General features: G+C 45.7%; 1 protein-coding gene across 1 annotated transcript in view; it reads right to left on the reverse strand.

Annotated features, from left to right (window-relative positions):
- TM7SF3 (transmembrane 7 superfamily member 3) overlaps nt 1-23065 on the reverse strand; it is a 34875-nt gene that overhangs the window by 10188 nt on the left and 1622 nt on the right. Inside the window, exons 2-6 of the mRNA XM_054037286.1 lie at nt 7132-7286; nt 5597-5747; nt 4255-4375; nt 1476-1647; nt 46-223 (exon numbers count right to left, since the gene is read on the reverse strand). Of these exons, the coding sequence (XP_053893261.1) occupies nt 46-223; nt 1476-1647; nt 4255-4375; nt 5597-5747; nt 7132-7286 (777 nt within the window). The remainder of the gene's footprint in view (nt 1-45; nt 224-1475; nt 1648-4254; nt 4376-5596; nt 5748-7131; nt 7287-23065) is intronic.

Here is a 23065-nt window from a genome sequence, read left to right on the forward strand (position 1 = left end):
TTAAACACACAAAAAAAAAAAGCCATACAGGTCTACCGGACTTACTGAGAGAGAAACAATTATCCACAAGGGCAGTGAGGCTACAGGCATAGGTATGAACAGGTACATATGCAGCAGAGGTATTCCAAAGTGGATCCCACACAATGACATTATAGATCACTCCTTGTCCAGGGAGTGAGGAGAAGTGGACATTGGTCTTTTCGTCAGTTGTTAAGGAAACCAGCTGAAAAAACAAAAAATTTGTCACTGTTGATAAATACTCGTCATCTTACAAAGGGCTTTGCCCCTTTCCTCCTTTGCATCACGCCTGGGGCGCATGCCATCCAACCAGGATGCCTTGGTAAGCCTATCTAAGAAAGTTCCAAGGTTAATCATGTTGGGTATGGACTCTGGGACAGTGTTTAAAGATCTTGAGGCAGAGTTAAGTAAATGTGGGATGTAATCCAAGAGTCATCTGTGTGCCAAAGCCTCATTGACTTCAGTGGGAATTCTGCTTATTAAGAGCCAGTTCACACAAGCCGTCGCTCAGTATTGCCAATCCAACCCAAAATTCATGGATCAGACTCTACATCTACCCCTCAGGCCAAAAATATCCCCCCTCCCATGAGATTTTTAACACCAAATCATGAATTGCATTTTTTTGGCCTGCATTTGATCCCCCTTCTGCAATTTTAGTAGGAAGCGACCCGCTCCCAATTTGGGAGAGAGCTAAGGGTCAAAAATTCAGCCTTGAATAAATATGAAAGTGCAGGCACACTGTTCACAGGGAGCTCTACTTCCCCGTCTTGTCCCCTGCGACGTGGAGAGCTGCCATTCTATCCCGCTCAAATCCTCTCCCTAGCTAGACAGGAGAAGTAGTGTGCTAGTCACGTTCTCCCTCTGTGCTCCCCAGTCTCCTGCAAGCCCCCTACATTCACTTGCTCCCACCCTACATTTCCTCCTCAGCCGAGGGATAGAGTGGCCATGTTGCTGGAGCCAGCCTGTGGCCTCAGCACCATTGCTAAAAAGGAGACATGGTGGCCATATTGGCTAAGGCTAAACTTCAAGACTGAAGGCAGAAATCAGATTTTTGATCATTCTTGACTCACAATAAAAGTTAAATAAATAAATAAAGTCACAAGGCAAATATAATCAAACTCCACAGGAAGTTAGAACCCAATTTCCAGGTAGCTCCCTACACCAAAGCTCTCTAACACAGCATCAGTTTAGAAGTTTTCCCATTATCAGAATGGGCCAGCTAGCTGATCATAACCCTGAAGGCAAGGCATATATACCGCAATTTCTGACAGTTAATAGCTCTACAAGATACCCATTTCATAGATGTCACACTCCACAAGTAGAGGTCAATAGTTGTGGTGTTATGACATGGAACAGAACCCAGAGGGAACATAGCATCCTGGTGTTACAACACCGCAACTGTTTCACTCCTTCCCCCCCCACATTCCTTTGTTGGCAATCCAAAAGGCCAAACTTACTCTAATGCCATTAGCTCGGACACTTTGCACGTCAGACATCTTTCGCAGGTGGTTCAGGAGTGCAGTTTCCGAGAGATCATTCTCTGGTAAGAAATACTGATAGATGTCATAGCGCAGTCGCCATCTAGAGTTCTGGCCTGTCCCTGAATCACACGAGGGAGGGTTGGCACCTCTGGAATTAGACAAACCAAAGTTTATACTAGCCACATGCCCAGACCAAGAGTCCTGATCTTAGATTTGTATCGATAATTGGCAGAAGCAGAACTCCAGATCTGAACACTGATATTTCAACATCCAGATCCAAGTCTGGGCTTCAGGATTTGGCTCTTTCTAAAGAAATTCAGACTCAGAGTTTAGATTTCAATCGGTCTTCAAGCTATACATGCAGGTTGTAAAATCTTCTGGGAAAGAGATAATGTTTTACTTTGCATTTCTACAGCACATACAACAGATCTTGCCATTACAGCTAATGCTTAACATAAGCCATTGCAAGGAACAGGGCCGGCTCTGGCTTTTTTGCCGCCCAAGGCAAAAAAGCCTCCCGCCGCCGCCCCCTCCCCCCCAGCGCGGCAGGGGAGGGCGCCGAGCCCGGCCGCGCGCCGCTCTCCCCGACCGGCCGGAGCGCTGGGGGGACGGCGGCGAGCCCGCCACGGCTCCGCTGGCAGCCGGAGCCCCAGAGGGGAGGGCAACGAGCCCGGCCGGGGCTCCGCTCTCCCCGGCGGCCAGAGCGCCGGGGGGAGGGCGGCGAGCCCGCCACGGCTCCGCTGGCGGCCGGAGCCCTGGGAGGAGGGCGGCGAGCCCGGCCGAGGCTCCGCTTTCCCCGGCGGCCAGAGCCAGAGTACCGCGCCGCCCCCCTCCAGGTGCCACCCCAAGCACAAGCTGGTGGGCTGGTGCCTGGAGCCGGCCCTGGCAAGGAAACATAACACAGATTTTCCAAGTTGTCATTTAAATTGTCGCAAAAGCCAGACAGACATTAGGAAAGAATTCACATTTTTTCCCCTCAAGTAGGTTAAAATGCAGAAGAAACAGATCTACCTTAGAATCCATCCAACAACATAGAGCTTTAGGGCTTGTCTACACTGACACTTTACAGCGCTGCAACTTTCTCGCTCAGGGGTGTGAAAAAAAAAAAACACACCCCTGAGTGCTGCAAGTTTCAGTGCTGTAAAGCACCAGTGTAGACAGTGCACCAGTGCTGGGAGCCGCGTTCCCAGTGCTGGTAGCTACTTTTAACGTTGCCACTGAAGACTTGCCCTTAGAAAAGCCCTTCCTTAGAAAGAGTTTCTGCTTTGACAAAGGCACAAATTCCATCTGGCCTTATATCCTTCCCCACCCTCTGCCAACAGCCATCTATCATGATGCATTACACTATGCAGAAGATTAGGACTGCAGCTGATAAGCAGTAAGATTAGATAAGACTTCCAGACAAGGATCCTGCTATCATGGTAATAGAACAGGGGTGGGCAAACTTCTTGGCCTGAGGGCCACATCGGGGAATAGAAATTGTATGGCGGGCCATGAATGCTCACAAAATTGAGGCTGGGGTGCAGGAGGAGGTGAGGGCTCTGGGGTGTATGCTCTGGAGTGGTGATGAGGAGTTTGGGGTATAGGAGGGTGCTCTGGACTGGCACCGAGGGGTTCGGAGGATGGGAGAGGGATCAGGGCTGGGGTAGAGGTGTGGAAATGGGTGCAGATTCCAGCTGGGAATGTGGGCTCTGGGGTGGGGCTGGGGATGAGAGGTTTGGGGTGCAGGAGGGTGGTCCAAGCTGGGATCGAGGGGTTCGGTGGGCAGAAGAGGAAGCTGGGGTAGGGGGTTGTGACACGGGGAGAGGCTCAGGGGTGCAGGCTCCATGCAGAGCTTACCTCAAGCAGCTCCCAGAAGCAGTGGCATGTCCCTGCTCTGGCTCCTATGCAGAGGCGCAGCCAGGCAGCTCTGCACGCTGCCCCATCTGCAGGCACAGCTCCCATTGGAGCACGTAGGAGCCAGAGCGGGGCCATGCCACAGCTTCCGGGAGCTGTGCAGTGCTGCCCCCGGCCCTGCATCCCAGCTGGAGTGCCGGAGCAGGGCCGAGCTGCGTGGTGCAGCCCCTGAGCCAGCGCCCTGGCTGGAGCGCAGCAAGCCCCAAACCCCACTCCCCAGCGGGAGCTCGCGGCCTGGCTTAAAACGGCTCGCAGGTCAGATCCGGCCTGTGGGCCATAGTTGCCTACCCCTGTAATAGAATGAAGGGGGGAAAACAAACAAACAAACAAACAAACAAACAAACAAACAAACAAACAAACAAACAAACAAACAAACAAACAAACAAACAAACAAACAAACAAACAAACAAACAAACAAACAAACAAACAAACAAACAAACAAACAAACAAACAAACAAACAAACAAACAAACAAACAAACAAACAAACAAACAAACAAAACCAGTAGTACGGAATGGTTTCTAGAACAGAACAGAAGTTTTCTGATGAAGAATCATTAGTCCCAATAACTGTGTATTCTTCACCAGGGTAAACATCAGAAATGTTAGGTAGTATAGTTTCTATCACAATCTATGGATAGTCTCCTCACCCCATTTCCTCTCTCCCTCACAAAATAAACCTATTTTGAGGATCAGCTATGCATCTCCCCTCATTTGCTGTCTAGTTCTTGTGCTATATGCAAAATTCTCTCTTGCTAAGAGAGAGAAACAACCTTTCCAGCAGTATAATATTGTTTATTAAGCATTTCCAGCTCTGCACAAATGCAATACAAGGAAGGCTATTTGTTAAGTTACACACACCTGGCATATCCCAAGTTTGCAGGGGCAAACTTGATGCGTGTGTCAATTAAGTTATACTCTAAATAAATATTGGGATCAACTTCCAAGTTAAATTCCAGATTGCAGCCTCCAGGGATAGGATCTAAAAACATAAAGTAAGACAGTTAGATGTAGTAAATCTTCCTCTCTCTCATGCAGCATTCTCAGCAGTGCAATGGAATGAAGCTATAGTTCGCTTTTGTTGTATTTATTATTAGGGCCTCATTTGGTATGTACTAGGGTTACCATACGTCTGGATTTTCCCGGACATGTCCGGCTTTTTGGGCCTCAAATCCCCGTCTGGAAGGAAATCCCAAAAAGCCGGACATGTCCGGGAAAATAGGGAGGGAGGGGCCGGCGGTGCTCGGCCGGGGCCGCTGGGGCAGGCGGTGCGGGGCCAAGCGCCCCAGGGCCCGAGCCGAGCCGGGCGCGAGACGCCAGGGCCAGAGCCTCTTGGCCTGGGCCGGCCAGCCGCCGGAGGGAGCCACTCAGCCGGGGGGGGGCTGGACTGGGCCCCGCCGTGCCCCGCCCCAGCCCCAGTTTAGCTGCTGCCTCCCTGTTCAGGCTTCCCGCGAACATTTGATTTGCAGGAAGCAGGGGAGGGGGAGGAGCAGGGGGCGGAAGACTTTGGGGAAGGGGCGGAGTTGGGGCAGGGTCAGGGCCCCGTGGAGTGACCTCTTTTTAAATTAAAATATGGTAACCCTAGTATGTACCAACAGGCATAGTCCATTCTCCAAAGATCTTGAAATCTAGAGTCCTAATCCTACAGGTACATGCAAGTCAGTCACATGGACTCACCTTAACTGATTACTCTCGTTACAGTTGGTATGGCAACACCCGTTTTTTCACAGAGTGTGTGTGTGTGTGTGTGTGTGTGTGTGTGTGTGTGTGTGTCTTCCTACTGTTATTTTCCACTGCATGCATCCAATGAAGTGAGTTTTAGCCCACGAAAGCTTAAGCTCAAATAAATTTGTTAGTTTTTAAGGTGCCACAAGTACTCCTCGTTCTTTTTGGACTTCAGTGAAACTCTGACTAGTCTTAAACATGGGAATAAATGTTTGCAGGACTGGGGCTCTAGACTAGCAAAGCCTGTACAGCCAGCTCCAAGATAGCAATTGCTTTAATGTTAGATCTCAGTACAATCAATCAGTTGATTAAATGCTGAATCCAGATTTGGCATCCATTCCCCAGTAAGTGTCAGGACTTCTGGTGTGTTTAGTGCAAGCTCTATATATTACTGGGCAACAAATATGGCCCTCCAGAGAAAAGATCTGTAGTTTAACTCTGTTAACCCAGAACAGAATGAGAGGGAAAGAAAATTTACCTCTCTCAGAATAAGCAAAAGAAACGGCTGTGCTCAACACTTGGCTGGCATCCGGAGACTGCAGGTACCATGTACACACACTCTGCTGAGGCCGAAGGATGGAAACTAACCCTTTGTCCACTCCAGTTCCTGAGCTATTTGCAGAGGAATTCTGAAAACAAACAGATAAAACCCAAGCACACTTCAGCAAAGCAGTAGGTTTTTGCAGTGACAGACACACAGAGAGCTTGTTCCTGAAGGCACACATTACCTGGGGCATGCATCCCATTGCCAGCTATTAGATCATTGCATACTCCAGACAAGTCAGCCAGCCACAGGCTTTTTTATTTTATCTTTATTCCTTTAAGAGGCAATATCATTTAGTTTGGGCTCAAAATAGGACACTGGGAGTGATTAGTCTGAGGCAACGTTCTCAGTTTTCTAAGTCCCTATGTTGCATTTGTGATGGTTTTACATTCATCATTCTGTTGGGTTGTTTTTTTTTTAATTATTATTATTTAGGATCTACACAAAAAGCAATGCTTTATGCAGTTACCTCTGCAGCAATAGTTTAGTACTACTGAATATTCCAGAAAAGCGAGTGGGTTAAAGCGTTCGGAGAAGAAACTTGCACAGCCACCACCTCCACCAATCACAAGTTCCCAATTTTGTCCCAAATACCCTGTGAGTGAGTCCTTGCTGAAATGCCCATGAAAGTTTTGCTTAGGAGAATGGGGTCAGTCACAGGAAAGCTACCTAATGGTACAGAGATTATACTGAAGAAGGTACATTTTGTCTCACAAACTAATTACATCCTCGTTGCAACAGAATTAGATTACACTGTCCATTGCTACTGTTGCTGAACTGAGCCTAGAGTTCAGCAGCAAGAATGTTTATGCTTCATTAGAAGGGGGGGGAGGGGGGAGAATCATGTTTGTGAAAGAAAAATGGAGAATGAATGAGAGCTTTTAAGAGCATTTCTCCCCCTCATCCCACACACTAGAGTTAAACAAAAATAAATCCAGAAGCGGCAATTAGGGGAACAAAACAAAAAAGCCATACACAACATTTTAAGAAGGGCCCTATAACATCCACACCTATAAATATGAATTGCAACAGCCAAAGGTTTGTACCCTAGTGGAGACCACTCAGTGGGGAACTGGTATATTGATGTCAGTCCTAGGTCAAATATGAGATGTTGCAGCATGTTTCAAAGGTCATGTGACAGAACCACAATTAAAGCTTCAGAGCAGTTTGCAGCCAACTGCTCATTCATTCAGAATCCCAATATACAAAATGGCTCCATGTTTTTTTGTGAGACATAAGCTACAAGAAAGTTGAGTAGACATGAGAAAGATTCTTAGAACTAAAGTCTGGGAGCTAGACTAAAACATTAAGAACATATGCATGGTTCATGCAGTTTCATTCCCCCCTGCCCCTCCAACATAAATGTATCCTTACCACAGAGTGTTTTTCTAATCTTCCTCTTCTAAAGGTGAGTACCATTAGTTAATGTGAACACAATGGAGGAATTTGGATTCCAACTTCATACATACCTTATCAAAAGAGATGGTTACATTTTTTTGGTGGGAATGTACTTGAAAAATAATGACAGTCACGTTGCTTGCAATATTCCTTATTACAGCTTCCACTGGGATGGTCTTGTTAAGTAGCACATTTCTGAACTTGTCCAAAGAGAGTTCAAGAAGACCTGTATTAAATAAATATCCAACAATCAAAAAAGTTATGTTGGTATCTTTGAAAGGGAGGGGAGGAAGGAGATAGATGTAATGAGTTTAAAGATTTACGGGGGTCCAAAATTAATTATCTGGAGACAAAGCAGAATTTGGTACAAAAAAAAAAAAAAAAAAAAAAAAAAAAATGAAATTCACATCAGACCACCACAGACCATAAAAAGATCTGCTTCTCCAGAAGAAAGCCATAACGAGCGTTTAAGCCTGGGACCCACAAGTGTACATCAGAGGGGCTGTCCTCACTAAAATCTTATGTTGTGCAGAACTGAGTTAGCCAACAATGCTGCCCATGCCTGAACTGACTGCAAACAAGGCAAACGGCATTCGGTATGGAATAAATATGATCAGTTGAGTTAGCTGACATGATGCTGAATGCCACTTTCCCTTGTCTACTGGCATAATTGACTGGTCAGTGCACTATCCTCACAATATAGTCTTTAGACATATCAAGAGGAATCCAGAGCCTGCTGAACTCAATGGCAAAACTTCCAGAATTCACCCAAAATTTCCTAGTGAAGACACGCCCAGCCACTTTAGAGAAGTTGAACATTTTTCCTTGGTGCACGTTGATCTCTGAATTCTGCATTGATGGCACAATAAGTCTCTAAGTGAGGAGATCTGATAAAAGTTAATTCGTTCAAAGAGAATTTTGGGGGCTGAAGCCAGGGCAGTTTCCCTTAAATAAGGCAGTCTTGCTGGAGTATGATCTTAAACACCCTCTGCATTAGTTTAAGAGCCACACTGTGTGACCCAGCATACAGATAATGAGAATTAACATATTAACTAGTTATTCAGGATCTGCAAGAAAGCCTAATTAGTGCCAGTAGCTGAGAGGAAAAACAAAAACAAAAACAAACAAAATCTACATAAAAGACCTCAAAATCCATTTGGCACGTAGTTAAAGAAGCTCATTTTTTGTAATCAGTGGGTCTTCTGTTTTTGTTTTTAATAGATTCTTTCAGATATAGGATTAGGTCTCTATCAGCCCCAGTCTACTCTACAAGCTTATGCCAGTATAACTACATTGCTCAGGGGTGTGGATTTTCTATACCCCGAGTGATGTAGTTACACCGACCTAACTCCCGGTGTAGACACCTCTATGTCGATGGGAGGGCTTCTCCCGCTGACACAGCTACTGCCTCTTGAGGAGGTAGAGTACTTACACCAAGAAATTCTCCCATCGGCGTAGTGAGCGTCTTCACTAAGCACTACAGCAGTGCAGCAAGTGTAGACAAGCCTTCCGTTTTAAACCAAGAGGCACAATTCATGCTAAGTTCTCCCTGCCCCCAACCAGTAGTCTAGCTAGCAGAGAACTTACCAGGCATAAAAACATACGTGAGCTAATTCCTCAACAGAACAACTCTTATCATGGAGTAAATGCTGACACAGATGTTGCCTATTATTCCATGCCTCTGTTAGATGGACTGGACTTGCTTTGAGGACAATCAGTGTTGCTGCTTCCCTTCTCCAATCCCCTCACAGAATATGCAGCAGTCAGGTGCCCTTTTAAACCCTCAAGAGGATACTGTAAAGTTAGCCACACTAAAGGTATGAGACTTGGGAGGACTGCAGTAGCAGCAACCACAGCCAGACTGGATTACATGCACAGGAATTCAGAACTATCAAAAGAAAACTTTATCCTTACACAAAATTTACATGTTACATCACTGGCTTCTAAGGCCTGGTCTATGGGAGAAGTGGGGGGGACGATCTAAGTTATGCAACTTCAGCTACGTGAATAACGTAGCTGAAGTTGATGTACTTAGATCTACTTACCGCGGTGTCTTCACTGTGGTAAGTCGACGGCTGACACTCTCCCGTCGACTTCGCCTGTGCCTCTCACTCCGAGTACTGGAGTCGACGGGAGAGCGCTCGGCGGTCAATTTATCACATCTAGTCTAGACGTGATAAATCGACCCCCGCTGGATTGATCGCTACTCGTGGATCCGGCAGGTAATGTAGACATGCCCTAAAAAGCAGCTGTCTCTATAGCAGGGGTGGGCAACCTTTCAGAAGTGGTGTGCCGAGTCTTCATTTATTCACTCTAATTTAAGGTTTCATGTGCCAATAATACATTTTAAACGTTTTTAGGTTGTCTCTTTCTATAAGTCTATAATATATAAATAAACTATTGTTGTAAAATCAATAAGGTTTTTTAAATGTTTAAGAAGCTTCATTTAAAATTAAATTAAAATGCAGAGCCCCCCGGACTGGTGGCCAGGACCCGGGCAGTGTGTGTCACTGAAATTGGTACGTGTGCCGCCTTTGGTACGCGTGCCATAGGTTGCCTACCCCTGCTCTATAGTATGCTTTCAGATGGTCCTGTTCATTGCAACAATAGCACCATCTACGGTTTTAGTTTTCACTTCATACAACACAGGCTTTGCACCAAGACTGCAAGGAATGCATTTTCTCCCCCCCCATCTCAACCTTCACGAAGACCTTGTCTACACTAAAGTGTTTTGTTTACAAAAGTCAGCTTTCGTTGACAAAACAGTGGAGGTGTACACACTACAATACTCCTCCCGCTGATTTAACTCTCCTGCTATGCCAACAAAATAAAGCCACCTCGAGGAGAGGCGTAGGGCTTTTTGCAGCAAAAGTTAGATTGACACAGTGTCAGTGTAGACACTGCACTTGGTTATGTTGCCATAAATAGCCTTTGGGAGGTGTCTCACAATGCCCATCCTGACCGCTCTGGTCTGCAGATCAAACTCCACTGCCCTATACCCAGGTACACAGGCATCCACTCCTCCCGCTTTAAAGGGACAGGAATTTTTGAAATTCCACTTCCTGTTTGCTCGACATGGAGAGCTCACATTGCCTCTTTCCAGCTGACCATAGCAGCTCCACACACTAAATGATCTCCCGCATGGAGTACACTAGAGTAGCTGGATCTGCTGGCTCTGTAGGGAGAGGAGGTTGTACAGTCCCAGCTCCACGCCAGTCATAAAAACTTCTACACCTATGGGCAGATTTCCATGGCATGTTGGATAAGGGCTATGGACGGGACATGCATCAGTGCTGTGCGAAGATAAAGAAGCTGAGGCAAGCATACCAGAAAGCAAGGGAGTCAAACTGTCACTGGTGCTACACTGAAGACCTGCCGCTTCTACAAGGAGCTGGATGCTATCCTTGGTGGTGACCCCATCTCCACCACCAAGAGCCCCATGGATACTTCAGGGGGGTTGGAGATAGCGGCCAGCGGACTCAACCCTGAGGACGAAGTGGTGGACAAAGAAGTGGAGTTGGAGGATGAGATAGGACAAGCAATAGGGTCACCTGGTAGCGTGTCAAGCCAGGAACACTTCTTAACCCCAGAAGGTTTGAGCCAGTCCCAGCACTCTGGCGCGCTTGATGCAGGAGAGGGGAGCTCTGGTAAGTGTTCATTTTGAGTGGATACTGCTCAGTTACATGAGGCAGAGCTGTCCTTTATTTTGTTATATGCTAGAAGTGAGTTAAGGGATAGAAATGTCCAAAACGAGCTGTGTTTGTGTCTGCTTCACATTCCCTTGTGCAGCTTCGCAGTGGAGACCCTGCGGAACACACAGATTTCACGGGAATCCTTCAGAGAGGTATCTAGGAAACTTTCCTGGAGGTACTGGCCAATCCTCTGCCAAAGGTTCCTTGGCAGAGCTGCTTTGTTCCTTCCCCCATTGTAGGTAACTTTTTCTCGCTAATCAGTAATCACATAGGGACCAGGTCTGAAGCCGCACACATGCAGGAGATACATCCTTGCTTACCCTCAGGAGTGAGATATCAGTTTCAATTACCCCTGCCTGTGCAAAATGGTGGCAGAATTTACAATATTTTCCATAGTCACTTGCAGTGGTCCCTTTAAAGTCACCTAGACCTTTTGCCCCATCTTGAAACCAAACCCCCCCCCCCCCAGCCAAACTCACCACATTTAGGGTGTTCGCCGAGCTGTGGACTTGCCAAGGGACAGTGAGAAAGAGGTGTATTTTACTATTATGATTCAATGCTGTAAATGCTCGAACAATCATGCCTCTGTTTACTGTTTCTTGCGCTTCTGTAGATGTGGCCTTCAGGGGAAACCCCTACACACCGGCGGAGTGCCTCTGCCAGATAAGGAAGTGACCCAGGAGGAGCAAGGATGACAAGTTTTGGGGAGGTGCTCCAGTCCTCTGATGCCACAAATCAAGAACACAGGTTGGGGAGACAATTAATGAATGATTAAGATAGATAGCCAGGACAGGAAGCTGGGCCAGGAGGGAATTTTAGTGGGCCAGGAATGGATGATAAAAGTGATAGAGGGCCAGAGATGTTGAAGTCCCTAACTGTGCTGCAGGCAGAAAACCTGTGTGCTCCCCCACCCCACCCCACAGCCCATACAGAACAGCTTGCCATGCCCTCCCCAAACTCCTCCCACACATTCCTTGCATCTTCCTGGTCCATCGCAGTACCCTGTTCACTCTACCCCTTCCAAAAAGAAAAGCTGGATTTACCTACAGCTACGAGAGCCTCCATCACGAGAGTGTTCCTCTCAGTGGTAGGTCCCTTTCAACTAAGCGTTTTCTGTGCATTATTTATTGCTGTTTAATAAAAAAAAAATACTCAAAGATAATCAATTTTTTTTTTGGTCTCCTACACACAGTGGTTGCTGCAGGAATTAATACACTGGCACATTTACAGACTACAAATCACAGCTAGGAAGCAACCCCCCATTGTGGACTTCCCGACTCCAAACTGATTCACGACCAGCCGGTAGCAGTCTGGAGCTGTCAGCTTCCACACAGCAATCGCCATGCGCTTCTCCACCAAGAGGGCAGCTCTCATTTTGGTGTCCTTGTGCCACAGTGCTAGGGCATGCTCTACACACAGTTCCAGGAAGGTGTCTTTGCGGATCCAAGAGTTCTGCAGCCACTGCTCATCATCCCAGGTGTGAATAAAGATGCGATCGCACCACCGTGTGCAGCTGCTCCATGAATGCCAAAAGTAATCTGGTATGGTTTCTTTCCATGGCACACAGCAGGGCAGGCATGACAGATTCCTGTTCAGATTTGAAGCTCATAAGATACTGCATGATCAGCTGTATTGTCCTTTATAACACTGACCACAACAGTAGAGAGCAATGCAGGATCCATGCTTTCAGGTGGAGATGGTGGGCACAGAGTAACCAGGGACTGTTGAAAAATGGCACAAAATGTAGTCGGAAGCCCATGGAATGATGGGACAGAAAAAGCTGCATCATGGGATGTTGAGCCTGAACCTATGATGCACTGTGATCCACTTTGCCTTCCCACAACTCCTAGCTGCAGAAAGTGCAGTGTAGCACAGACTGATAGTTACCCACAGTCCACTGCTCTCTCTGTTGATGTTAGAGCAGAAACTGAACAGGCTCTGCTGACAAAAGGAGTGTTGTGTGAACATGCACAAGCAACATAATTAGAGCAGTTTATGATAATCAGCGTAACTTGTGTCAACTTATCTCTGTAATGGAGACAGAGTCTAAGGAGTTGCAACTTTAAAGTAACTACCATTTACCATAACAGACCTAAAACAACAAATAATAAAACAACAGACCTAAAAGTGGCAATTCTTCAACTAAAAGACTTCAAAAACAGACCAACGTGAAGTTGGAGAACTGGAATTAATTAGCAAACTGGATACCATCAGATTAGGCCTGAATAAAGACTGGGATTAGTTGGGTCATTACAAAACCTAAACTTAATTTCCCCAATACTAATTTTTCCCTACTGTTACTCACACCTTCTTGTCAACTGTCTGTAATAGGCCACTCTCTTACCACTTCAAAAGTTATTTTTCCGCCCTTGGTATCCTGCTATTACTTGATTTCATCTTGTTAGATGGACCTCACACTTGGTAAAGCAACCCCCATACTTTCATGTATTAATACCTGCTCCTGTATTTTTCACTTCATGCATCTGATGAAGTGGGTTTTAGCCCACGAAAGTTTATGCCCAAATAAATTTGTTAGTCTCTAAGGTGCCACAAGGACTCCTCGTTGTTTTTGCTGATACAGACTAACACAGCTACCGCTCTGAAAACTGTTACCATAGGTGTTTTTTTTGTTTGTGTGTTTTTTTAAAAACACTCATTAACACTTTTAATGCATAAAAAATAGAGATAAGTTTCGGGGGGGGGGGGGGGAGGTGAGGGTGAATTTTTTTCATATTTTTTTTCCTCTTTGTGTGTGGGGGGAAGGGGGCGCGCGCGGAGAAGAAAGAATAGAACTAACCCTGACAGGGGGTGGAGGTGGGGATCTGTGCATCGCACCATAGTTAACAGTTAGCAACAAAACCCACAGTGCTTAAAGTAACAGCTCAATATGCTGACTGCTCAAAACGGCTCACGACTCATAATGCCTACTCAGCTGTTTTTTCACATCAGCTGAATATTAATCAGTGTGACCATGTGAGGATTCTTTCCTCAAATGTCTGCAGGTTAGACTGGTTTAACTACTCTCTGGTGTGGATTACCTTGAGAGGTAGCTATGCTGATGTAACTTTTCAGTATAGACCAGCCCTTATTCTCGAAACAAGTGTTTTTTTTCCAGTTTAGCTTAATCCACAATAAGAGTGTACACACTTGGAGTTATTTCAGAATAACCCATGTGTATATATGCCCTTATATACAGTTAGTGTTTGTTAAATGATTTTGCCAGTCTTATTCTGTGGCCTCAAGCTGGCTCCAAATCACTTCCACCTGAATGGATCATCCAGAAAAAATAAGGTCAGCGCACAAACAGCAGTTCTTTTAGAGTCAATTTCAAAACACATTCGGTGGAGAGGTCTGAAGTCCAGTTCTAATTATTGTTCATGGGCCATAATTACAGATTTAGTACTCCATATTTCCTTCAGTCCATAGGGATAATTCCCATTTATGTCAACAAGAAGTTTATACAAAGAGCCAGGGCAGAGTTATAACTAGGGTGACCAGATCACCCAAGTCAAATATCGGGACGTGGGGGTTGGGGGGGGGGGGGGGGAGGGGGCGTGGCAAAAAAACAAAAACAAACAAAAAAACACACCCTTCCTCCACAAGCGCTGGAGGGAGGCCCGGGAGACGCAGGGGGAAGCGCAGGGCCAGGGTGAGTGAGAGTCCGGCCTGGCCCCGAGCAGGCAGGACTCAGTTGGGTGGTAGGGAGAGGAGGGGGCAGCCCGCGGTGCCAGGCGGCGGCTGTTCTCCTCCCCGGCCAGCGGGACTCGGGAGCAGCCGCTGCTGCAGCTCCCACTGCCGCGGCAGGGAGGAAGCGGCCGATGGCCAAGCTCGGCGGCTGCGGCTCTGGCGCCCGGGCCCGAACCCCCCGAGCCAGGGCCTACTGCGGGGACCCAGCAGCGCGCACGCTGCGCCCAGCCCAGCCCCTGGCCAGTCATGTCTGGGCTGCTGCCCAGCTGGTGCTATCCCGTGGCGGCCCCGGAGTGGGGGCAGCAGGCCCCAGCCCCCCCGTCCCGCTTGGGTCCCGCAGGGGAACGAACGGGGCTGGGCTGCTGATGCCTCCGCCCCGGGGCCGCCGCGGGATTGCGCCACCTGGGCAGCAGCCCAGACGCGACTGGCCAGGGACTGGGCGCAGCGTGCGTGCTGCTGGGTCCCCGCAGCAGGCCCAGGCTCGGGCCCAGGCGCCAGAGCCGCAGCCGCCAAGCGCCATGGCTGCTTCCTCCCCCCGCAGCAGTGGGAGCTGCAGCAGCGGCTGCTCCCGAGTCCCGCTGCCCAGGGGGGAGAACAGCCACCGCCTGGCCCCGCGGGCCGCCCCCCTACTCTCCCTACCACCCAACTGAGTCCTGCCTGCTTGGGGCCAGGCTGGACTCTCACTCACCCCAGCCCCGCGCTTCCCCTGCGTCTCCTGGGCCTCCCTCCAGCGCTTGTGGAGGGAGGAGGAATGGTGAGCCTGGGGAAGAGGGGATTTGGGGAGGGAGCCAATCGGGGGAGGAGGGGGTGGAGTCGGGGCGGGGGGGTGTGTGCGAGCACTTCTGGGCTCCAGGCTCCGGCGCATTTCCTTGTTTGTCCAGTGTCCCGACCGCACGTCGGTTGGGACGCGGGACAAACAAGGAAATATCGGGACAGTCCCGATAAAATCGGGACGTCTGGTCACCCTAGTTATAACTCAAAACTTAGCTTTTGTTTTGTAGTACCTTGATGCTGCATTCAGCATCATTCACTGGGAAATAAGCTCACTTTTAGGATCCCTGTTATTATTTCTCTTCTTTCATCATCCGTCTGTTTCTTTTCTTTGAATGTCTCTCTTCCATAGTTTCTTCCCTGCAACAACTTCCAGTCCCTTCCACCTTATCAGCAATCAAACAGTCACAGTTTGCCACCATTGTTTCAGGTTGTCTGCAGATTCAAGAAGACAACACAGCCACCACCCCTCTGTTCACATTCTGATAGTTACCTTCCTGGGTGCTAAAAGATTTCATATTAAAAGTGTTTACAGATTCTGCAGAACTAATATGCCATGCAGGCCACATAAACACCACTTGATAACATGCCTACTTTTGAGTCATCTGTCACATATTAGGCTTCCCCTCAGTGCAGCCTCTGAGCATACTATTTCAGACATTGATCTTCCTTAAATCTAATTTATAAACACAATACAGAACATAGCAAAGAATGCCACAATTAAAGCAGTAGCCTGATCTATTAATGAAAGTGAACTTATTTCTTACTCCAAAAGGAAAAGAAAATGGATTCTTGGTGTTTGGCTTTTAACTACAACAAAAAAAGCTGCCTTCTAGAATCGAGCAGTTTCAACAGCTAGAATCAAAGAGGAATTTTTCACAGGCACTAAATTCACACAAAAGAGAAAAAGGTTATGGAAAATTAACTCTTGTTTAGCCAGAGTACAGACACAGTATGGCCAGTGAAAGGTTTTCCCCACTGCCTCAGCCCCAAACTACAGGAACAAGCAGTGCTTAATTTGTGCCAGGGCTTGCCAGTGCTGAGCCCCGGCACCTCATAGCCCTGGCATCTCTGGGCTGGGCGCATTAGTTATTAATATAAAAACAATTGCTTGAGTCCCGGCAACTCTTTCATTACAAATTAAGCCCTGGGAATAAGGGTTCAATTCATCTTGGTTCTCATTAAGCAAGCTCAGAGGGCAGTTCAGTCTCCATGCCTATGCAAAAAGCCCCCAAAGGGTGCCAACGGAGGTGTTTGTTCTGCAGTGTCCAAGATCAGTCTGTCCATCGAAACCTGATCAACTTGTTTCTACAGAGGCCTGTAAACAACCAAAGGTAACACCTACAAATGAAATGCATCATTTATTAAGAGTTTAGGAGAACCAAGATAGAGGCTTTCCCTCCCATTCAGTTATATCAAGTTGGAAGATTCCTTACTCTGAGGTTTACTATTAAAAGTTTCCTATTAAAAGTCTCTAGTTATTTTGGCATCCCAAGCAGACATGTGTTCTGCTTGTACAGCATTACTGGTTGCGTCAACAAGCGATGAATGGAAAAGAAACTGCCTACTTAGGAGTCCCTCACCATTATATGACAAGTTCTCAGTTACATGTCAGGGTGTATAAAGGCATAAAAATACATGTTTAAGCCATGGGCAGTTTAATACACAATTGTTACAAGTTCAGGGAAGCTTCAGTCTACTGCTGCAAATCCTACCTTGACGCCTCAATGTGGCGCAGCGGTGACCCTGGCTGTTCGACAGCGATGGTAGTGGAGTGTATTCTCCGGCAGGTCTAACCATGCTATCAAGGTGTCGGACTGTCAGCCCAGCGAGAGGTTTGCTTCCTCTGCGGAGGGGCGTATAATCCCTCTTTCTGAGGTTGTAAGCTAGCTAAATTGAGGAGGTAAACGCGCCACTGACAGCCCCGCCAGCGGGTGGCTGAAAATAATGGCTAAAACAACACGGAAAACCAAGTCTCAGTTCTCTGCACATCCCTTGATCCCCACTCTGGAGGCAGTGAGGCATTCGATCGATGAGAGGCTGAAAAGAATCTCAGGTGCCAGGTTGCCAAAAGGAAACCTGACAACTCTCTCAGTGTGCACTTATAACTGCAGAACACTGACAAGGGCAGTGACAACAGATGGACTGCAGCTATATCTGAGTGGTATTGGCAAGAACTGAAACGGCCACACAGTCGGCCTCCAAAGAGATGGGATGATTTCTTAACAAGGAGATATGGACAAGCATGGCGATGGATGGCCAGAGTGAGAGAAGATTGGAAGACGTGTTGTAATAATAATAATTAATGGAGATATCCCAGGCCAATACTCAAACCACTGAGCTATCCGATTGGCTCAGTCTTAACTGATGAAGGACCGACAGTCTACGCAGCAGGGAAGCTTAATACTGGTGAAAAGCGTCATATTGAACAAAATCCTCCACCCACAGATCACTACATAGCCTGCACTACCACTTCACTGTGTTGCTGCAGCCTTCTCTGCATTGAATATAGTTATCACAGTAGCACTTAGGGGGCTCAGCTGAGTTTGAGGCCCCATTGCGCTAGAGAGCTTTCTGTTTAAGTAGACAAAAGTGGGAGGGAAACAGAGAGGTGACGTTATCTGCCCAAATTCACATAGCAGGTCAGTGGCAGAGCCAGAAATAGAATCCAGGTCCTCCAAGACCATACCTTAGTCACTGGACAAAAAAAGTGGGATCAGGAAACCCAAACCTGAATGATCACCTCTAGGGGATATTAGCTTAGTTTAGTCTACAGGTCTATTCCATTCTTTGCCTCCCTTCTAGAAGGTTAACAAACAGCCAGATGGTGATGACTTTTGGTTGCTACCAAACCTGGCTGGATTTGAACTTGTGACCTAGAGATAACAAGGAATTTTGTTTGCTGGAACTGGAATTAAAAGCAAAATATAAGTAGAGGCAGCAGCATTTGGCAAATATTACTTAGTGTTTGCTTACTGGATATTCATTAACAATAAGATCAGAGCACAATGATTTTAATGTAGAACAGAAAAACTGTAGAACTAAGTAAGTAGGTGCATCTCAAAACCCACTGCTCCATCACTTTGTATTGTATTCCATCCTCTCTCTGGAGGATGCTAGTTTTGACCCTCCTCCTGGACTGATGAGGCAGGGATTCACCTGCATCAAGCTCAGTACAGCATCATGGCCTTTGATATTCACCCTTTTGGGGGCCAGGGATCTTGCATTTTTGGAGAGTGCTTAACAGCCCTGGAACATGCATGTCCCATTACCACTCTAGTCCAGCAGCCAGTCCAGTCAGCCTTGCTTTAGGGTCCATACAAGGTTTTTTGTGAATTTTGTATCTCAAGACTACACATTTTAAAGGTCTGCCTGATGATTATCACTGTTGAACATTTGGAACTATCAACATTTCATCCCTGCCTTGCCACCCCACCCATCATCAAGTGTTCACACAAAAAACAAGGCACAAGAGTTAATACATGCATTTCATGTATTAATATTTGCAATATCATTAATATGTATATGAATAATTCAAGTATATGAGACAGGAGGTGCAGGGTACAGTATGAACCTTAATTTTCAATTCATATGTTGAACACTTTTTAATGTGAAAAAATTCAAAATATCTATTTGTTAAAGTTATAGTAATATTTTAACCAAATACTCCAAAGTACTTTTCCCACACTTGTGCCTGAAGATGTGGTCATTTTCTACAAAATGCTTCAGTTGGTGGTGGTAGGGAGCTGAGCTTTGGTGTTGATGTGGTACCTTTACCAATTTTCACTGCACGTTATTTCTCCCATGCTTCTGACATGGTGGCACAGTTTGTTTGCCAGTTCAAAGCCATCAGGCACTGCTGCACTGATGTCAACCAGCTCACAGAATCTTCAACACAGTGGCAAGGCCAAAATAGGATGCTACTGCATCACTGCCCAAGGGTGCAAGGGCAACTAACAGTCCAGGCACAATGTTCTAGTATTGCTCTGCAGTAGCATGAATGTCTATTACAGCTCTCTCTTGTACTAGAGATTCCATAATCACTTAAGAAATTAGGCCCTGTTCAAGGTGATGATGCAAGAGTAAGACAAACATCAGTGTTATCTGATAATTCCCACAGGATTCTCTTTCACAACCATCACCATTTGTTGTACAAGGAGGTTGTCTGACTCCTCAGGCGGCCATATCTTCCCTGTTGATCACCACACCTCCTTCTTTACTTCAACTGGGGTGTGGTCTCTACCTGCAATGACTAGCTTGTGCTCTAATAGGTTCTCTTGGTCAAAATTCTGGTCTTGAATGAGATCTGTACAAATGATGTTCAACAGTTTCTTGTTTCCAGTTACTGTCAAAACAACTTTCTGTGGCAGTAGCTCCGTACTTGCACTCAGCTGATGCACCCTGCTTGCTTCTGTAGCTCTGCTAGATCTTGTGACACTCTTTGTGATGAGGTCTTTGCACTTTTCAAAGACAAGGTGTACATCACCTACAGCTAGCTTGTGTTCAGTGAAGTCTTAGAAATTGGACACAGAGTCCTTGAATATCACTTGCTGGCCAGCATACCACTGAAAGAATGACTTTACAGGTGATGTCTTGTTAAGTATGTCTAGTTAACACCTATCTGCAGCTGGTTCTTTAGCTTAAGCTTAGTCTTGGAAAGCCTCATGTCACCAGCATCAGAGAACATTGATATTGGTACAGGAACCAACTCATGTGACAAAATATTCTTCATGGCAACCTCTCGTGAACTTGCTTGTAGGCAAGTGTCAAATGCCTTAGTTGGACAAACCTGTACATGCTTTGCCCATGCTAGTGGCTCTGCTATCCTTGGTATTGTGTTACAGAACCCTCTGGGCCAGCTACGTTCAAATTCTTACATTTGGTGAATTCCAATTGTGTCATCTACACTGATGGATAGCGATGCCACTCTACCACTGACAATGTTTATTATTTCCTCTGGGTGCTTAGTGGGGTTTAAGGGATCAATACACAGCTCTAGCTTCTTATTAATGCTTTCGCCGTCTCTTGCAACTGCAGGAATACTTGACTTGATTTCTTCTTTGTGGATCTCTTGTATTTCTGCCTCATGAAGGTGGTTTTGAAGTACATGCCCTTGCATATACCTTTCCATATTCCTGGAACATGGTCAGCTGTTTTCCTGCACCAAGTGTTTGCTTATAATCTGTTAATTTTGAAATATTGGACAGTTATAAACATTATTTCTCAGGAGTGAGTATGTCTGACGAGATATATCCATCCCCGATACATTGATCGCAGTCTGGACATACCGTAAGTGAGCATGTTCAGAGAACAATAGATTGCCTTGTGTCTCTGGGAGAGAAGGGAACATACTAGTAAGGTATATTCTTAATACAGACACTAATACGGAGATAACATATGTACCCTTCTAGCTAACTTACGTTCCATAACAAAATATTAGTGTGAAGTTTATTAAAAAAATGAAATTCATTGAGAGGGGGTTTCACTGTCACCTCACTTGTGAATCAGGAGCAGTGTGGAATTAAGTGCTAAGCAGTGACAAGGGGTCATCAGGCAGTTTTTTTTAGAATTTAGGGTTTTTCCAATTCGGAATCCACAAAAAAAAAAAAAAAAAAAATACACACACACAAACCAACACTGTATGGACACTAAAACAAGGTATTCCCAAAAACTTGCATTTGGCTACCAGACTACTCCCCCAAGCCATTCAATTTTCCCACTAGGCAAAAATCACCTTGAGTCGTTTCTATGTTTGTCTCAATGATTCCATACAAACTCTCTCAATCAAGGACCCACATTCACAGCGGAACCAAATTAACTCAGCAAATAAAAGGGTAGGGGAAACCCAACCACTCCTCTATAGTCCCTCCTTTTACTCTTAAAATGTCACAAGGGACTCCAAGTCTTTAAGATTGTCTAGAGGGCCCTTTTATATGTTGGTATTTTATGTGCAGGAACTATCAGCATAAGGAAGGGCCACTGACAAGCCCCCAAACACACTGCAACTATAGCAGACCCTGGAAAGGGAGTCAAGTCAGTTAAGTTCCACCTGTGCTAGGTCTCTTAACTGGCTCCCTGAAACTAGAGGACAGCATAGACTACACAAAGCTTTCACTTTGTTACAAAGGCATTGTTACCCTATCTGCACTATAAACACGACTGTTGTAGTGCTGTGCCATTATGTGACAGGCAAATACAACTCTTTTCTTCCATTTGAGGGAAGAGAAAGAATCCCTGTGAAATAGGATAGCCTAAGTCTCCTGTACCAACCTGGGGTTGATCACCCAGTAGTACTGCTGTGCATAATTAGAATTTCAGCAGAGATTACAAGGGGAGTATTAGAAACTAGATAGTCACACACATCCTGTAATGCATTTGCAAGGACACCGATCGGACACACCTAACTTCTTTCATACACCAATATACATTTGAAAGAGTTAATTAGAGAGCTAGCAAAGAAAACCCAGCCACTTCCTCCAAACTCAGAAGATATATTGTTAATACAAAGCACATGAACAATAACTGGATACTCCTAGCCAAATGGATTATTAATTTATATTTCAGGTTTATTTTAAAAAGTGTTTGGTCATAGATGTGTTAAATATGTTTTTTTAATCTAAAGCTGGTTGAGTGCGTTTCCTACATTTTTTGACCAGCTTTATAAAAATGTAGGTCTGCCTTGCAACAGTAGCCAGGCATCCTCCAAGGGGAAGTGGGTTATCTCAGTATCACTTTGCCATTTCCCCATTTAAATGTACTGCGGAAACCAACAACACATAACCATAAAAAGTGTGAAAAACGACTTCTTCCTTTGGTCTCGTTTGGGTGAGAAAGGAAGTCATTACCAGCATTTTACAAACACAGGGATTCAATCCACTTCAACCCAGGTTTTCATAAGTGCTCACTAATTTTAGGTGCCCAATTTGAGATATTCAGGGCCTGATTTTCAGAAGCACACCCCCAATTAACTTCAGCTCAGCATCTCCAAGGGGAGGGAGAAAAGGAGACTCAATGTGTCTCTAGTTGTGTACCAAATTAGCAACATATAAGATTTTATGCCAACATTTAAAAAAATTATTATATATGACAAGGGCTGTAAGTACCTTGTTACCAAATATTTTCTATGCTTTACAAAACGATATTAAAATTAAAGCAAAGTTGTAAAAATCAAATCAAAGTTCCCCCAAACTGATGTGGTGAAGGCAAGTCAATTCCATAGCCAACAGTACACAAGGGAGAGAGATGTGGACAGTGTCACATCAGACTACCTTTGACTATCCCTAACCCCATGGACCAGGTATCCATTTTGCAGCTGGATGAACTGGAGGTGGCCTTCCAGTGCAAGATGGAACACCACTTGAACTCATGAGCTTCAGGATTGTAGTCGAGTGCCTTAACCACTGTCAGAGACCAGCTAAAAAGGAAATTCAGAGTTCATGAATGGCAACTTGATGGAGTTTTGGCCTGGAGACACTAAAGCTTGGTCTACACTACAAACTTATATCAATATAATGGCACTGCACTGCTGAACTATTTTGGAATCATCAGATTCAAGAACCAGGCTTTTAGAACAATTTGCTTCATAGTCATGGCTATTTCTTGGATCATTAGCCAAGAGATGATCAACACTTTGCAAGCTTTAATAAAAAATCCACACACAGGTCTACTAGACTATTCAGTTTCTCTAAACCTTTACTGCCTATTGACTCAACATGGTGATACACTGATCCAAAAGAGTCCATGTGCTTGAATTAACCATGATATCTGTAGTACTAAAATTCAGGTATGTTGCTTAACACTTTTTTTGCACAACTTAGTGCTTTTGAAAGAGAAATGTCAAGTTAAAACACAAGCC

This window comes from Malaclemys terrapin, chromosome 1, assembly GCF_027887155.1.
Source record: "Malaclemys terrapin pileata isolate rMalTer1 chromosome 1, rMalTer1.hap1, whole genome shotgun sequence".
Classification (NCBI taxonomy): domain Eukaryota; kingdom Metazoa; phylum Chordata; order Testudines; family Emydidae; genus Malaclemys; species Malaclemys terrapin.